At 41.9% G+C, this 17677-nt stretch overlaps 2 protein-coding genes across 2 annotated transcripts in view; both read left to right on the forward strand.

Annotated features, from left to right (window-relative positions):
- The window catches only part of LOC116411531, a 41938-nt gene that overhangs the window by 15828 nt on the left and 8433 nt on the right, over positions 1-17677 (forward strand). The gene's annotated exons all lie outside the window — the stretch shown is intronic.
- Positions 1914-3779, forward strand: LOC101730417 (E3 ubiquitin/ISG15 ligase TRIM25). The gene has a single exon (XM_004915624.4). It carries the CDS (start codon positions 2029-2031, stop codon positions 3580-3582), a length of 1554 nt encoding a protein of 517 aa, XP_004915681.1. The 5' UTR covers positions 1914-2028; the 3' UTR covers positions 3583-3779.

Raw genomic sequence — 17677 nt, forward strand, 5'->3', positions numbered from 1 at the left:
AATTTGGCCTTTGTTACCTCGTATGATACATAGTACCCCGGATGGGGTTTGTCGATCTTGCCTCCGCTGGGGAGGTCAGATAGCAGAGAGAAATTTCGGTCCTCCTGGTACTTTCCGCAGGACCTTACCCGGTGTTTAAGTACGGTTCGGCCGAACCACCACTCTCGGGCGATATTAGAAAGGTAGTCCACATCCTGGTGGCATCTCTGTGGATTCGTGGAAAGCAGGCCTCCGAATCCGATCTTTTCTCGGCGGGTCAGCTCCCCGTAGATCCATTCGTCGAGGTGTTTCTCCACCTCATCGTACACCCACTCAGGTGCATACGGCATGTAGAATTGCCATTGCTCATAGACCTTACTGTTAATTAGTCTCTGCACCCGGGAAACAGCCCGGAACTTTTCAGGGTCTGCACGGCCCGGAGCCACCCAGCAGGTCTCATCTTTGCTAAAGCTGTATGGTGGTGGCGGGGTACCCGGCATTCCAATGTTTGCCTCAGGCTCATTAGAAGAAACCTGAGGAGGGGTATTGGTCTCCTCTCCTTGAGGACTGCTTTCTATGGGGCGCCCGAACTCCATGGCATCCCACTTAGGTTTTGCTTGCCTCCGCCGGGCATGCCCAGTCACAGGAATACCCCCTGGGGGCAGGCCACCGCTGGCTCCTGCTGGTGTAGTAGCACGGCCCCTGCCCAGCCTGGCAGAGAGCCCCAGCTGTTGGAGCTGTTCCTCCACATGAGACACATCTGTCCCCACGGAACTGCCTGTGGACTTGGCTTTCTGGTTACATGGCCATATTGCTTCAGAGGCAGTCTCCAAGATCTCCCCTGAATGGCCCGAGGATGATAGCAGCATATCCCCAGATGATTCTGCCTGGGGTGGTGAAACAATTCCTTTTGGTTCTGGGATAGGAATTGGGGTAGTGAACCTCATGGGGCTTGTTCCGACTCTGAGGGGGGTCTCCACCCTCACTATGGGGTCAGTTCAGCATTTGTTTGTGCATGCAGGGCAACTAGCTTTCACATCCTGCAGTGCCTCGCAGACCTCCTGCCCACAGCACCCACAGTATGGCACTACCACTTCCTCCCCTTCATCTCCATACTCCACTCCGAAATTACCCAGCCACATATATCTCTTCTGTGGCGGTGGGCTATCAGCTCGGGTCGCCATCTTTGGACCCACAAAGTTATAGCTGCAGCCGCAGCAATGTAGCTCAAACCCCTGCTGTAAAATATCCCACACGGCAAGAGCCTCCTGTAGGCGGGCACGGGGATCAATGGTCAGTCTAATGTACAGGGTTTGACTTAGGCACAGAAATAACCCAGCAGGAGGATGCACAGATGATTTGTCGTATACCAGGAATGTATGCCCTTTATCTGGAATGGATCCCCTCCAGCCGACTATTGTTCAGGGTAAGGTACTGCCTGAATTCTATGTCTTAACCGTGGTCCCTACAGAAATGGCATACAAAGCCTGGGTAGACTAAACCCTTTTTACAACTCCTGGTTGGGGCTATTGACTGCCCTTACTAGATAATCTTACTACACTCACCTCTCCTAGAGGGTGCTATTAATAGAACTGACTGTGCTGGCTTTACCTCATTCACGGGGCCCTGTCTCCGACTTAGCACTAGGGTGTGAGGTCCCCTAGGGTACAATTGGCTTCTGGGCCTATGTTCCGGTCCAGGCTCAGTTGGGCTCTGTCCAGAACAAAGCATGCGGCCAAAAGAGGAAGACCTTCCTTGTGAAAGACACTATATAGTCTGCCAAGGGGAGTGGTCAACCTGGGCTAAACCTATAGGGGGTAGCCTAATAACAGTAACCTGAGATCAGAGGGCTCTGACCTATAACAATACAGATAAGATAAGGATAAGGGATAACACCATAGGGTCCCTACATAAGGAACAGCACCTACAGCACCGCGTGATCCCAGGAACTGAGAGGGTTAACTCACAGGAGTCCAAAGTGCTGTTTGTCTCTGGGGAAAGAGAACTTTCTGTTTCGTTTCTTGTTCAGTCCCCGTTCTGCTCTCAGCGATGGCGGCTGCTGATCTGAGAGACGAGCTGAGCTGCTCCATCTGCCTGAGCATTTATACTGATCCGGTAATGCTGCCCTGTGGCCATAACTACTGCCGGGGCTGCATTGGCAGTGTGATGGATGCCCAGGAGAGATTGGGGGCTTATTCCTGCCCTGAATGCAGAGCCGAGTATCAGGAGCGCCCCGCCCTGCAGAGGAACAGAACTCTGGGGAACATAGCAGAGCGGTTCTGTCCGACTGAGCCGGAGCCGGGGGAGAGTGGGATTCCCTGCACCTACTGTGACTCCCCTGTACCCGCTGTTAAATCCTGTCTGCACTGTGAGGCTTCTCTGTGTAATAAGCACCTGCGGGGGCACAGCCAGTCAGCAGAACATGTACTCACTGAGCCCACCGCTTCCTTTATTGGGAGAAAATGTTCTGTACATCACAAGGTTCTGGAGTATCACTGCTGTGAGGATTCTGCCTGTATCTGTGTGTCCTGCTGCCTGGCCGGGAAGCACCGGGGCCACAGGGTGGAGCTGCTGAGTGAGGCCTCTGAGAAGAAGAAAGAGAAACTGAGGAAAGTTCTGGATAAACTGAGTGAAGCGAGAGAGGAGACTGAGAGAGGAGCCCAGAGGCTGCAGGAGCGCAGGAGAGAAGCGGCAGAAGTGGCAGCCGGTGAGACAGAGAGAGTCACTGCCCTGTTTAGGGGCATCAGGGAAGAGCTGGAAGCCCTAGAGAAGCGACTCCTGAGTGACATCTCCAGACAGAAAGAGGAGCTCTCACTCACACTCACTGAGCTGATCCAACAGCTGAAAATAAAGAAGGACGAGCTGTCCAGGGAGATCCATCACATTGAGGAGCTGTGCAACATGGCAGATCCACTCACTGTCCTACAGGAACAATGGGAATCCGATGGAGCTGCCTTTTGTGGGGCTGAGGTCCCAGCTGTAGGGGATCTGGATGTGGATCGGATCTCAGAGACATTACTCACAGGCTTAGCTGGGATTGTGACTGGGGTAAAGGGAAGGATCCATGGGCAGGGGGCTACAGACCTGGTACTGGATATAAACACGGCTCATAATCGTGTATCTGTATCAGGGGACAGGAAATCTGCTTCCCGCTCGCTAACAGAACTACATTACCCACAATCCCCAGAGAGATTTCAGCTTTATCCTCAGGCTTTAAGCAGCAGGAGTTTCCCCTCAGGGCAACATTACTGGGAAGTGGAGGGCAGTGAATCAGGGTACTGGGGGGTAGGAGTGGCCTATCCCAGTATAGAGAGGGGAGGGGATCAGTCTTGGATTGGGAATAATAACAAGTCCTGGGGTTTGCGCAGAGGGAATAATAACAGCTATATAGTGACACATGACAGTAAACGGACACAGTTACCCCATGTCCCTTCCTGCACGAGAATCAGGATCTGGTTGGACTATGAGGCCGGACGCCTGTCCTTTTATGAGCTGAGTGAGCCAATCAGGCACTTACACACCTTCACTGCCTCCTTCACTGAGCCCCTTCATGCTGCATTCTGGGTACAGCGCCAGGGTGCCTGGGTGAGAATCATTCAGTAAGAGGATACAGTAGAACAGTTTCTATAGGACAGAATAAGGGGCAGTCAGTAAAGCCCAGCTAATGGCACCCCCTCAGCTCCCTGGCTGCCCTATTTTATATCAGCACTTACCTAATTGTTACAGGTATTAGAATTATGTCACTCAAACTGCCTCTCCTCAGTGCAGTGATGGGGCCCTGTTCCCCAAGCACAGATAGAAGCTACATTGGCCCCTACCCTGTGGGTACGTCAGTGGGAAGCTCTCTGGGATAGCGCTAGGAACAATGTTACCTGTGTGAGACAGAAAGGGAGTAAATACAACACAATACTTTATTGGTACAATACCCCAGGGAAGCTCAGTAAATTATCCCTAGTGATGAGCGAATGTGCCCCATTTCACTTTGCCAAAAAAATTGTAAAGTGGCAAAAATTCACAAAACACATTTGTCAATGCACATTTTTTATTGACAATGGGCGTTTTTCGATCATCAATAATTACACCCAACAACTACCTGTTTGAAGGAATATGGGCAAGAGTGTTCCCTTCCCCTTATGAGGCTTTGCCCTAATTGGTCTAAATTTTGGAGAAATATGAAAGGGGACATATTGTGTGAAAAACAATATTGTGCCAATGAATTGTAATCATCTAAATATGGAAGCAATGTGCTTTAAAAAGTGGTGTTTTGGGCTGATTTATTGAATAACCCCACTAGCCCCGCCCATTTGTGCCACTTCCTGCTGCCTCCTTTCCCAGGTTGTGCAGGGGGGCCGACGGCACTGTAGGATAGGAACCAATCAACAGCTAGGCTGACCTGATAGGGAACTGAAGCCTGTCTGTGCTTGTGTGAGTGCAGGGCTGTGATTGGCTCTCCCCTCCTAATGTGCTCCTGGCAGGGACCGTTAGGACACGCCCACCCTCATGTGAAACCCAGACAGGGACCTGAGAGGATCTATAGGGAGCTCCAATAAAGGGGCCATTGTTACAGATAGGGTTAATGTTTAGCCCAAAGGGAAACCAGCACCGGATATTATTCATAATTGCCTACAGGATTAGGGGTTTCTTTTTGGTTCCTTTAAGAATGTGATCACCAAGATCTTCTTTTGGGAGATCCCCTGAAGGGATAGTGTTGAACATCCCTAACCAGAGGTTCAATTGTCCCCACTGCTCCCAGTGCTGTTTAGCCACCCTGACTGCTTCAGGCATTGCTATTCCAATTGGTTGGTATGGGGAGCAGTGACAGGAAGGCTATTCCCCACCAGAGAGCAATAGAAGCCAAACATCTCATATGGGAGAAGATAGGAATGATTATAAAAAGCTCTCCCCAATGTTCCTGTGTCTCATCTTGTTGTTCCCCTGAGCTAATTCTATATAAAGTATAGAGACAACTGCCCCACAAACACAGGTCCCATTCAGATTATTATCCCCCCAAGTCATCGTTCTGTTCCAGCTCCAGTGAGGGGTTAGCGTGGGTTACATGTCTGTGTCGGACCCGGTGACTGAGGAGTTTGTGTCTCCTGGTAAGGGGGACTCGGAGTCACCAAGGATCTCTAGCGGAGATGGTTCGGATTCGGATATGGACACTTTGCCTTCTAAAACACAACGTTATTAAAGGCAGCCTCACTCAGAAGTGACACTGTGGGAACTATGACCATCTTAAAAATGACTGGAAATTGGGACCCTGTGTTTGGTCAGGGTCAAACGGCAACAAGTCTACTGGACGGGGCTGCTCTGCCGGGGTCTGTACGGACATTGACTGAGATTGTACCCGGCAGAGCCACCATGATTCATTTGGGTTTCAAAGGTTAAATGTGTTTCCTCTACTGACAATCAGGAAAGATGTGATTTATTTGAATTGTTACCATTGTTTTGTGTGGGTTCAACTCCCCTGTTTGTCGGTGGTGATTTTAATTGTGTGCGTACAGGGGAATCCCTGGGGGCCCTAATCGTAAAGATAAATCTTCTTGTTTTATAAAATAATTTTATTAATGATTTAAAATTTAAAGATGTTGGGAATGATTGTGCAAACTCTGGTTTTACATGGTGTGATGGGAGGTTCCTCTAGAATTGGTTTTATGTTCTTATCTGATGAGTTTAACCCTTTTAATTACATACAGATTAACTTTATTTTCAAATCATAAGCTTTTATTTGTATATTTAGAGGTTCAAAAGGGTTTGTGGAGATTAAATGTTCAAGTTCTAGAGGATGAAGCAATCTGGGAGGAGTTTGTGCCGCCCTACCGGTGTTGGCAAGGTGGGCGTAACCCCCGTGTGCCAATGCTGCGCTGGTGGGAGGCACCAAACCCAAGAGTAAAGCCTTTTTATTAGTGCCGGTAACAAGATCACTAAAAAGAAGAAGCAGCGGTTTTATGTTTTAAATATGAGGCTGCAATTTCTTTATAAGTTAAAAGAAGCGGGAGTTGATATTTTTATGCTGAAAGCTGATATTAAAGGGGAACTGTCCTCTTAAGAAATCATTCCAAATCCATTTGTATCGTGTTAGTAGAGCAAAATAAACTTTACTTACACTGTATAAATTATTATTTTGTGTACATTGTTATTAAGGGAAGCTTTGTTTTAGCCCAAAATATTATACATTTGCCATCGGGGTGATATTTAGGAAGTGCTGAATGGGAAATTGAAGTAATTGTAATTGAAAACTCTGAGCTGCCAATCAGTGGCCTATTAAAGAATCTCACCAAATGGGAATATATATATCAGTAAATATTGCCCTTTTACATCCTTTCCCTTGAGCCGCCATTTAGTGATGGGCTGTGTGCTCCCTCAGGGATCAGCTGACAGGAAGTGATGCAGCTCTAACTGTAACAGGAAGTAGTGTGGGAGCAAAAGGCAGAACTCTGCCCATTCATTGGCTGATGGGGCCTAGCATGTATGTGTCCCTTGGCTTGTTTGTGTGCACTGTGAATCCTATGAGCCCAGGGGGTGGCCCTTAGTAATTAAAATGGTAGTTTTCTATTTAGGATTATCAGAAGCACATACTACTAAAAAAGTATATTTATATGAAAATGGCTTATTTAGATGAAGCAGGGTTTTACACATGAACTTGTTTATGTAATATATTTATATAGAGACCTACATTGTTTGTCGTATTAAACATTAATATACTTCCTGTTTTAGTCAAATTTCTATTAATTTTTTTTTAACACAAAATGTGTTTTTATAATCTGGTGTCAGACAAGGCTGTCCCTTATCCCCTTTTCTTTTTATTTGTGCCACGGAGCCTCTTTTAATGTTTTTAAGAAAAGATAAAGTGATCAGAGGAATACCAGTACCGTGAGGAGGTGGGCATCAAGTGAAGGTCCCAAGGCAGTGTTGTATGGGGTGCCATTTGACCAAAGTACATTTTGTCTACAAAGAAATATCCCCAGTACACAGAATGAATGTGTGGCCTTATACACTGGTAACAAATATACAAAAGACATATTTCTGAGTATAAAATCAATTTTATGCACAAAAGGATATTGCATACCACTTCCAAGATGGCGGCGCCATTCTTTACATCGAGCTGAAACTTTAAAGTAAGCTTTACTAAGTTATTCTTGCTATAATAGAGCCAAAAGTATAGCATTTTTCTTTATCAATAGTAGCACTATTGAATGGTACCATTTATAAATTTTGCCTTTCCTTCTGCTTTAACCTGCAGAAGCAGGAAAGTTTAATATGTGTTAAAAGTTTTATACTGTAGAATTTCTGCAAATGATAACCCCCTATTTATACAAATGCCAAGTTAGGTTTGGTGAAAAGCTATTTTGGCAGTGGAATCATAAACATCAGAATTGTATATCTAGTATAAATAAATTTGAAGCAACTGGACTTGTTTGGTAATCATTGAAGACGTTTCACTACTCATCCGAGCAGCTTCTTCAGTTCAACTGACTGGTATGGGAAGTCCTCAGCATATATACTCTTCCACTAATCCAATCACAATGGCACTATGTAACTCTTCAGAAAGGTGACATCTGAAACTCACAGAGGTGTGAATGCTGTGGAGTTACTTTGAAAGGATTACCCAAGTATCATGCAACTCTTCAAACAGGTGTTACTTGTTAGAGTTGCATGAATGGATGTGTGAAGAGTTCTGAAACTGCCGGGGTACAGATGTTAGAACAGCATTGTATGTAGCAGACAGATGGTGTCGAAGTCCCCCGCCTCTGTTAAGGGATGGTTTCTCCACTTTGACATGAATGGCCTCTTTTACACCTCTTTCAAACCAGCGGTCTTCTTTGTCCAAAATTTGGACATTGCTATTTTCAAAGGAGTGTCCCTTGTCTTTTAGGTGTCCAAATTTTGGACAAAGAAGACCGCTGGTTTGAAAGAGGTGTAAAAAAGAGGCCATTCATGTCAAAGTGGAGAAACCATCCCTTAACAGAGGCGGGGACTTCAACACCAGTTGCTTCAAATTTATTTATACTAGATATACCATGACCTGGATGAATGAAAATCTTCATAGACATCAGAATTGTATCTTGTTTTATTTGTACCATAAAGTGTCTCTGTATGCATTATGGGTTCTGAAGCCATATACTGTCTGTAGCCTGAATGTCAGGAAATTATACTTGAGATTATGCAGCCCAGATATTATAATGGGTATAAGGGGGACAGGGAATATTTAAGGGAATGGCCTCACCCAAAAGTCGAGGAGCAGCATTTATTCATCTATTGCTCAAAGGCAGCTAAGTTTGCTTGTGATGCTCAAATAAAGGAGGTTTGGGTGTTGATTGTTTCAGATTTCTAAGGCTGGGTGAATGACTAGGTTGGGAATTATTTTGGTAGATTTTTTTAGGATTCAGAGTAGTTAAAAGGTATCAGCACTGTTTTCCTGTTTAAACAAGGCTCTCAGGAGTATTGCACCAACCCCCATCCCAGGGAGCCATGTTTTTGTTTTACTGGAACCAGGAGAATGTTGTGTTTCCACTGACCAATATATCTAAAATAGTGATATCTATAGAAGTTTGTGTAGGACTCTATGTTGACTTTTCATTATCAAAATCAGATTCACAAAGATTTAGATTTAGATTTGGTTTCCCCGATAAACTAGAGATCAGTACAATAAATGATATAATTTAAAGACTTTGGTTCCAAGGGGCACATGGGTAATACTCAGGTTACACCAGGGAGGGATTTGTAGAACTGCTCAGCCGTAGGTATTGTGTTCATATAATGAGCATACTTCTACTGTATAAACGTTGGGACAGATAAACAAAGCTTATTTTAATGCAAGACCATGAAATGTGAGTTAAGAAATTCACCGGTGGAGGTGTGGCTTGCCGTCTGCCTGCATGGTTGCACACTAACAGAGCTCCGTGGTCTGATTCACCCTGGTAGCATTGTATACCCTGCAAACAAAATGAAAAAGCAAGGTAAGACTCCTGCACAACTTGCCAAAACAAAACAAAACCGCTAAAGATTTTGAAGAAAATACCAAGTTATTTGTGACTAGCGCTGAGGATCGTGTAAAATCCAAAATGGCGCCCGCTAAAAAACGTATGCTAGAAAAAGACACTGAAAGCCAACAGGAACTTCAGCGAGTGTGAGGAAGATATAAGATCTTACCTAAATGCCTCCCTTCTAAAGCAGAAATTAAAAACATGCTACAGGAGCTTACCACTGTAATAAGAGATGAAATGAGAGATCTCAGAAAAGATATAATAAGCATAGCTGCCAGAACCGGCATGATTGAAAAAATCATGAAAAACTTGTGAAACACAATACCTACCTACACAAAACTGTACATAATCAGGCTGAACAAATAGTAGAACTTGAAAGACTAATGGAGGAAGCAGAAGGATTAATATAAGAATAAGGGGAATTCTAGAAACAGTGACACAAGGAGAACTTAAAGAAACACTACACCAACTGTTTAACAATATACTAAACAGAGACTTATCTACCGAAATATAAACGGACAGATACCACAGGGTGGCCAAAACTAAAAATGCCCCTCCTGACTCCCCAAGGGATGTACTATGTGCTTTACATGACTACTCTACAAAGGAAAATATTCTTCTCAAAGCAAAAGAAATGAAAAATATCACTTATGAGGACAGCAAAATAATACTGTTTCGGGACTTGTCCTGGAGAACACTTAATAAGAGGAGACAACTAAAACCCCTTACCGATCTACTGAAAGTACCTAAAGACACGGATGATTTCTATAAAAGACTGGACATTGAGAGAATTGCACTACCCGGATGGGACACTATACCTACAGTGGATTCTAACATCCCTAAAGCAGCAGAATTTTGGAGTACACCACTGAAACACCCAAGAAGATCACCCCACACACCAAGACCAAATGACAGAGAAATATCCTTTTTATCAGACAAAAGCGAAACATGAAAGTCTGAGGTTAACAAATATGCGGTAAAACTAAAGAGTCCAAACTGAATTTACACTGTTTTCAAAACTTAAATGTTCATTTGATGTTGATAACAGCTTTAATTTATACCAAATGTTGAAAAAGGTTCTCATTATATGCTTATTTAGTATACATTTAATTTACTACCTATTGCAGATTTAGCAAATAAAATGCCTATTTTTTTTTTCATATAGGCATAATTTAATTTAACTCTTATTGCTCTTAAAAAAGTATATTGCAGGGAATGCTATTCAAACTCACGATTTATGTTATACTATATATAACCAGGGTAGATTTGTATTAAGCCACGATATTGTTTTAGTTACTAAGGTACAGGTATACCTTCCACTACCCACCTCTACTATAAAGATAGTACAAAGTATCTACCTTACATAGTTACATAGTTACATAGTTACATAGGGTTGAAAAAAGACCAGTGTCCATCAAGTTCAACCCATCCAAGTAAACCCAGCACACCTAACCCACACCTACCAATCTATACACTCACATACATAAACTATAAATACAACCACTAGTACTAACTGTAGGTATTAGTATCACAATAGCCTTGGATATTCTGATTGATCAAGAACTCATCCAGGCCCCTCTTAAAGGCATTAACAGAATCTGCCATTACCACATCACTAGGAAGGGCATTCCATAACCTCACTGCCCTCACCGTGAAAAACCACCTACCCAACATTCCCCGGCAGGGCATTCCATAACCTCACTGCCCTCACCGTGAAAAACCACCTACCCAACATTCCCCGGCAGGGCATTCCATAACCTCACTGCCCTCACCGTGAAAAACCACCTACGCTGCTTCAAATGGAAACTCCTTTCCTCTAATCTAAAGGGGTGACCTCTGGTGCGTTGATTGTTTTTATGGGAAAAAAGAACACCCCCCAACTGCCTATAATCCCCTCTAATGTACTTGTACAGAGTAATCATGTCCCCTCGCAAGCGCCTCTTTTCCAGAGAAAACAACCCCAACCTCGACAGTCTAACCTCATAGTTTAAATCTTCCATCCCCTTAACCAGTTTAGTTGCACGTCTCTGCACTCTCTCCAGCTCATTAATATCCTTCTTAAGGACTGGAGCCCAAAACTGCACTGCATACTCAAGGTGAGGCCTTACCAGGGACCTATAAAGGGGCAAAATTATGTTCTCATCCCTTGAGTCAATGCCCTTTTTTATACAAGACAGCACTTTATTTGCTGTAGTAGCCACAGAATGACACTGCCTGGAATTAGACAACTTGTTATCAACAAAAACCCCTAGATCCTTCTCCATTAAGGATACCCCCAACACACTACCATTCAGTAGATAGTTTGCGTTTATATTATTTCTACCAAAGTGCATAACTTTGCACTTATCAACATTGAACCTCATTTTCCAGTTTGCTGCCCAGTTATCTAATTTTGTCAAATCGCTCTGCAAAGCGGCAGCATCCTGCATGGAACTTATAGTTTTGCACAATTTAGTGTCATCAGCAAAAATAGAAACAATACTGTCTATGCCCACCTCCAGGTCATTAATAAACAAGTTAAACAGCAAAGGCCCAAGGACTGACCCCTGCGGTACTCCACTAACCACACTGGTCCAATTAGAAAATGTTCCATTTACAACCACTCTTTGTACTCTATCCTTCAGCCAGTTCTCTATCCAATTACAAATATTATGTTCTAGGCCAATATTCCTTAATTTGATCATTAACCTTCTGTGAGGTACTGTATCAAACGCTTTAGCAAAGTCCAAGTAGATGACATCAACTGCCATTCCAGCATCAAGGTTCCTACTCACCTCCTCATAAAAGGCAACTAAATTAGTCTGGCAAGATCTGTTACGCATAAAACCATGTGTCACAAACTAATAGTATTGTGAACTGCAATGTATTCAAGTACCCTATCCCTTATTACCCCTTCCAAAAGCTTTCCTACTACTGATGTCAGACTAACAGGCCTATAGTTTTCAGGCTGAGAACGGGATCCCTTTTTAAATAACGGCACCACATTAGCAATCCGCCAGTCTCTTGGCACCATGCCAGACCTCAATGAATCCTGAAAAATTATGTGAAGAGGTTTGGCAATCACAGCGCTCAGCTCATTTAATACCCTGGGATGAATCCCATCCGGCCCTGGACCTTTGTTTACCTTTACATGTTCAAGTCTCTTTTGAATTTCCTCCCGAGTGACCCATGCGTCAGTAGCTAAATTACTAGAACTGGGCATATTACAAGGGAAGCCTTCATTATCTGGCTCCTCAGATGTATAGACAGATGAAAAATAAGAGTTCAAAATTTCAGCTTTTTCCCCGTTTTCATCAACCAACTTACCCCCCCGTGATAATAAAGTTCCCACCCCTTCTTGCTTCATTTTTTTACTATTCACATAATTAAAAAATAATTTTGGATTCTTTTTACTCCTAGCTGCAATATCCCTTTCCATCTCTATTTTAGCTTGCCTGATAGCTTTTTTGCATGCTTTATTTGCTTCCTTGTACCTGATGAAAGTTTCCGCTGTCCCAGCTAACTTGAATGCCCTAAAAGCACGTTTTTTCTTACCAACCTCGACAATAACACTTTTATTCAGCCATAAAGGTTTTGCTTTGCGATGCCTCTCCTTGCTTACTAGGGGGATATACTGTTGTGTATACCTACAAAGCAATGTTTTAAAGATGTTCCATTTTCCTTCTGTGTCTAACCCCATGAAAAGCCTTTCCCAGTTGACACATTGCAGAGATGCCCTTATACTGGCAAAGTCTGCACGTCTAAAATTGAGTGTTTTAGTTACTCCCTTATAGAGCTGTCTCAGCAGCATTATCTCAAAGGAGACCATGTTGTGATCACTGTTCCCCAAATGCTCACCCACACAAATGTTAGAGATAAGTTCATTATTATTAGAAATCACCAGGTCCAAAATAGCGTCATTCCTAGTGGGTTCTTGAACTGCCTGAAATAAAAAGTTGTCATTTAGCATATTTACAAACCTACTAGCTTTTTCTGACTTAGCCACCCCATTACTCCAGTCAATGTCCGGATAATTAAAGTCCCCCATAACAACAACTTGACCCAGTTTTGAAGCCTCCTCCATTTGCAACAATAGCTGGGCCTCATCCCCCTCATCTATACGGGGTGGTTTATAGCATACACCAATGATCATTTTCTATGTGACCTTCAGCCCTACTGAAATTTCTACCCAAAGAGATTCGACGTTTTCATTGGTAATGTCTTTATTACATGGCTTTAAGTCTGACTTTACGTAAAGACAAACCCCTCCACCCTTTTTAATCTCTCTGTCCCTCCTAAAAAGTGTATAACCATTTAAATTCACAGCCCAGTCGCATTTATCATCCCACCAGGTCTCAGTTATACCTATTAAATCATAATTTTCAATACATGCAATAGCTTGCAGCTCCCCTAATTTACCCGACAAGCTACGCGCATTAGCCAGCATACAGCGGAGATTATTACTTCTCCCTCTGATGTTTACATTAGCTAAGGGAGAATTAGAGCTAAGGCAATTATGAGACTGCTTTCCTTGTAACGGAAGCTCCTTATCTGATAAACTATATGCCCCCCTCACTCCTCCCCCACAACCCTTTGCTAGTCCCCCTACCCAGTCTACACCAATTTTCCCATGGAATTCTAGCTCACCCACCCCCCCCTTGTCTAGTTTAAACACTCCTCCAACCTCTTAACCATTCTCTCCCCTAGCACAGCAGACCCCCTTCCATTGAGGTGCAATCCGTCAGGGCTGTATAGATTGTACCCCAAGGAAAAGTCAGCCCAGTGCTCTAGGAACCCAAACCCTTCCTTCCTACACCAAGACTTTAGCCACGCATTTAGCTCCCTAAGCTCCCGCTGTCTCCCTAAACTTGCACGTGGCACCGGCAAAATTTCCGAAAAAATGACATTGGAGGACCTTTGCCTAATCTTAGAGCCTAGATCCCTGAACTCACTCTTTAAAGTCCCCCACCTACCGTTCATTTTGTCGTTAGTACCGATATGTACCAAGACAGCCGGGTCATGCCCAGCCCCTCCCAATAATGTGTCAACCCGATCAACCACATGCCGAACCCTGGCACCAGGAAGACAGCAAACTGTCCGGTTGAAGCGATCCGCTTGACAGATTACCCTGTCCACTTTCCTTTAAAGAAGGCATACTAATTATGGGAGGAGACTTTAATATCCCATTGAACCCTCTCCTGGACACATCATCCAAAAAATCTTACTTGCCTTTCTCTTTGATTAGAGGTGTAAACCAAATATTAAACTCAAACCTCTTCACAGATGTATGGAGAATTTTTCATCCACAAGATAAAGATTACTCTCATTATTCCTGTGTCCACAAAAACTATGCCAGAATTGATTATATGTTTATTGAACACAAATGGTTGGATCTGATCCACAAAACAGATATTGAAAACTCAGTATCCCAGTATCAATGACAATTAAACTATCTACGGTACTAAAACAAAACTTCAACTGGAGACTAAATGAAATTCTTATCTATAATGAATCACACAAAGAGAAAATTTTGGAAAAATTGAAGCAATTTTTTATTGATAATTCTGAACAAGACACATCACAACATATTAGATGGGAAGCACATAAATGTACATAGAGAGGTTATCTAATCTCTTTGGGTTCACTCTGTAAAAAAGAAAGAAATGATAGACAAATTACTTAAGGAAATAAGTAAGTTAGAAATGCGACATAAAATCACTCAGTTAGAAAATACTTACCAAGAATTGATTCAAAAAAAGGAAAAATTTAAAAACTATCCTTGATACAGAATCAAGTAAAGCTTTTTTGAGAATGTTAAGGTCAACCGTTGAATATGAAACCAAAGGATTGTCAGCTGTAGGGTAAAATGTATTGCATGCAAGAGAACAGACGCAGACACGAGGCCTAGTTGTTCTGTCCTACCTGATTGGTGGGCAGATCTTTATTTATATATTAATTGTTCTCACACAATGAGGAGATAGGGTGGTCTTATAATTTCACCAATCAGATTGAAGCACGTCCTGATTACATGTGGTCTTTTAGGACTACTCATCATGAGACCAGATTTGACTTATTCCCTACTGACAAGTTTTGGCAGTACATCTTAAATCAATAGTTAATTCAAACATTACTATTTACTTCACTTTACAAAATGTCATTTAGAATGTCATTTTGTGATTCAGCCTAGTTCAGAAATATTGACTTACACAATGAAAGAATAACATAGTATTAAAATTGTTCTATATAGTTTAATTAATATATATGTATCCATATAACCTTAACATTTCCCCTCTTTTGGTCATTCTACTGACCACACTAAACTATGTAACCTTCAGCCCTAAGCTTGTGCCTAAATGCAATTAACTTTATTGCAGCTCCTCTGCCAAGAAGAGGGACCGTCTTCAAAACCAAAAACTCATTCTTGACCAGCAGAATTTGACCATAACTGATGCTGGAGAATTCTTGATCCACCGCAATCCAATGAATTGCCTAAAAATAACTAATTTCCCCTCTTTAGTCTAAGATACCAAACATAACATAATAAACTCAATCCCCATACGGTTCCACTCCAAGGGGCACATTTACTAACCCACGAACGGGCCGAATGCGTCCGATTGCGTTTTTTTCGTAATGATCGGTATTTTGCGATTTTTTCGGAAAATTATCGCGACTTTTTCGTTACCAATATGATTTGCGCAATAAAACGCGAGTTTTTCGTAGCCATTCCGAAAGTTGCGCAAAATCTGGCGATTTTTCGTAGCGTTAAAACTTGCGATTTTTTCGTAGCGTTAAAACTTGCACGAAACATCGCGCCTTTTAAGTTTTAACACTACGAAAAAGGCGCAACTTTTCGCGCAAGTTTTAACGCTACGAAAAAATCGCCAGTTTTTGCGCAACTTTCGGAATGGCGACGAAAAACTCGTGTTTTTTCGCGCAAATCGTATTGGTAACAAAAAAGTTGCGATATTATCCGAAAAGTCGTAAAGGCGCCGAAAAAATCACAAAAAATACGAAAAAGTCGCAAAATGTTCGTTTCCAATCGGAATTTTTCCAATTCGGATTCGAATTCCTGGGTTAGTAAATCAGCCCCCAAGTGTTTAGTAATGTTCTTTTTGGTGAAAGGTAGCCCTTTAATCCATCCTCCAGTGTTATTGTAAAACGCTGGAAAATATGTCATCTCCACTTTGCTATTGGCTTCAGTGTTATCCCAAGTACTATTTACTGATGTTATAATGCCAATAGAAAGTTGTTTTGTGTAAACACAAGACCAGCTATAAACGTCCTTATAATTGGAGCAAGTTCCTGATAGCAACCGCTTTGATGTACGTCTTATGGAGATATGAAATATGCCACCATAGTTAAATTGCAGATTGAAGCAAGAATGATTTGATTCTCGTAGACAATTTTCATTGTCAACAGAAAATTGTTCCTTTCATGTTATTAGTTGAGCAGACGGATATCATGATGATTGCAAATATTTTCCACATTATCAAAAAGGAACAATTCCAACTAGGAGAAAATTAAAAACACATTCATAATTCTGTATCATTGAAAGTATTGGAATCAAAGTTATCAACATTAACACGATAAATGTGCTGATGCCTAGTTTTAATGTAACGATTTAGGAAACACAGAGTTACTTTGTAAAATATGTAAAGCATAAGTATTATTATCAGTAACATTATTCATAATGCTCCTACTTGTTTAAAAAAAAAAAACTTCAAATGGATCCAAAAATGTCACCAATTTTGAATCCCTTCATAGGATTCCATCCCTCATGACCAATTTCTCTAGCTAAAAATTGTAATTGTTTCACCTTATTTAAATGACCTTGTACTATATCTTCATTATCATCTATCCAAGTACAACAGTCTTGCTTAAGGATAACTTGACACATCCCTCCTTCTGAAGCCAAGATGTAATCAAGCTTTAATTTTTTATGAGGGGCTAACTTGCTCATCTGAGCTATTTCAACTGAATTAGCAGTAATTGCAGCAGTAGTTTCATTGAACATTTTGTCAACAATACCAGGTAGCAATGGTACAAGTACCATAACTATTTTCTGGCAACCAAGTATATGCACATGATCCACAGACAAAATAATAGGGTGGTTTGAGTGTTATCAAACCATCACTGAACATTGCTGTAGATATTGATTTATTAATTCCTGCATCAATCACGGCTAATGCAATCTTAAATAGATTCCATCCTTATATAACCTTAACAAGAACAAAATGTAACATATATGAATTTAGCAATAAATGTGGTAAATATCTGGCAAACATGCTCAAAACACAGTTTGCTAAATCATATATATTGAAAATGAAAAATCACAAACAACAAATGGTGAACAAAACAACAGATATAGCTAATTGATTTCATAGGTACTACTCTAATTTATATAACTTAAAGAAACAGCATCCTAATCAAAGAACTCAAGAAATTACAAAAGAAAAAAGAAAAAAATTCCTAGCACAACTCAACATCCCTAAACTAGATAGAACAACTTCCAAAAACTTGGATAGACCATTTACCATTGAAGAACTTTCCAAAGTTATTAAAGAATTACCATTGGGAAAAAGTCCAGGTCCTGATGGGTTTACAGCAAGCTATTATAAAACATTTTCAGATATACTGAACCCTGTACTATTGAAACTGTTTAATGTTCAGAACAGAAAGATTGATATCCCAGAACAATCACAAGAAGCACATATAACACTAATTCATAAACC

The sequence above is a fragment of the Xenopus tropicalis genome, chromosome 6 (assembly GCF_000004195.4).
Source record: "Xenopus tropicalis strain Nigerian chromosome 6, UCB_Xtro_10.0, whole genome shotgun sequence".
Classification (NCBI taxonomy): domain Eukaryota; kingdom Metazoa; phylum Chordata; class Amphibia; order Anura; family Pipidae; genus Xenopus; species Xenopus tropicalis.

Excerpts from the sequence above, each read along its gene's own strand:
- LOC101730417 (XM_004915624.4), top strand. The coding sequence starts at position 2,029 with ATGGCGGCTGCTGATCTGAGAGACGAGCTGAGCTGCTCCATCTGCCTG.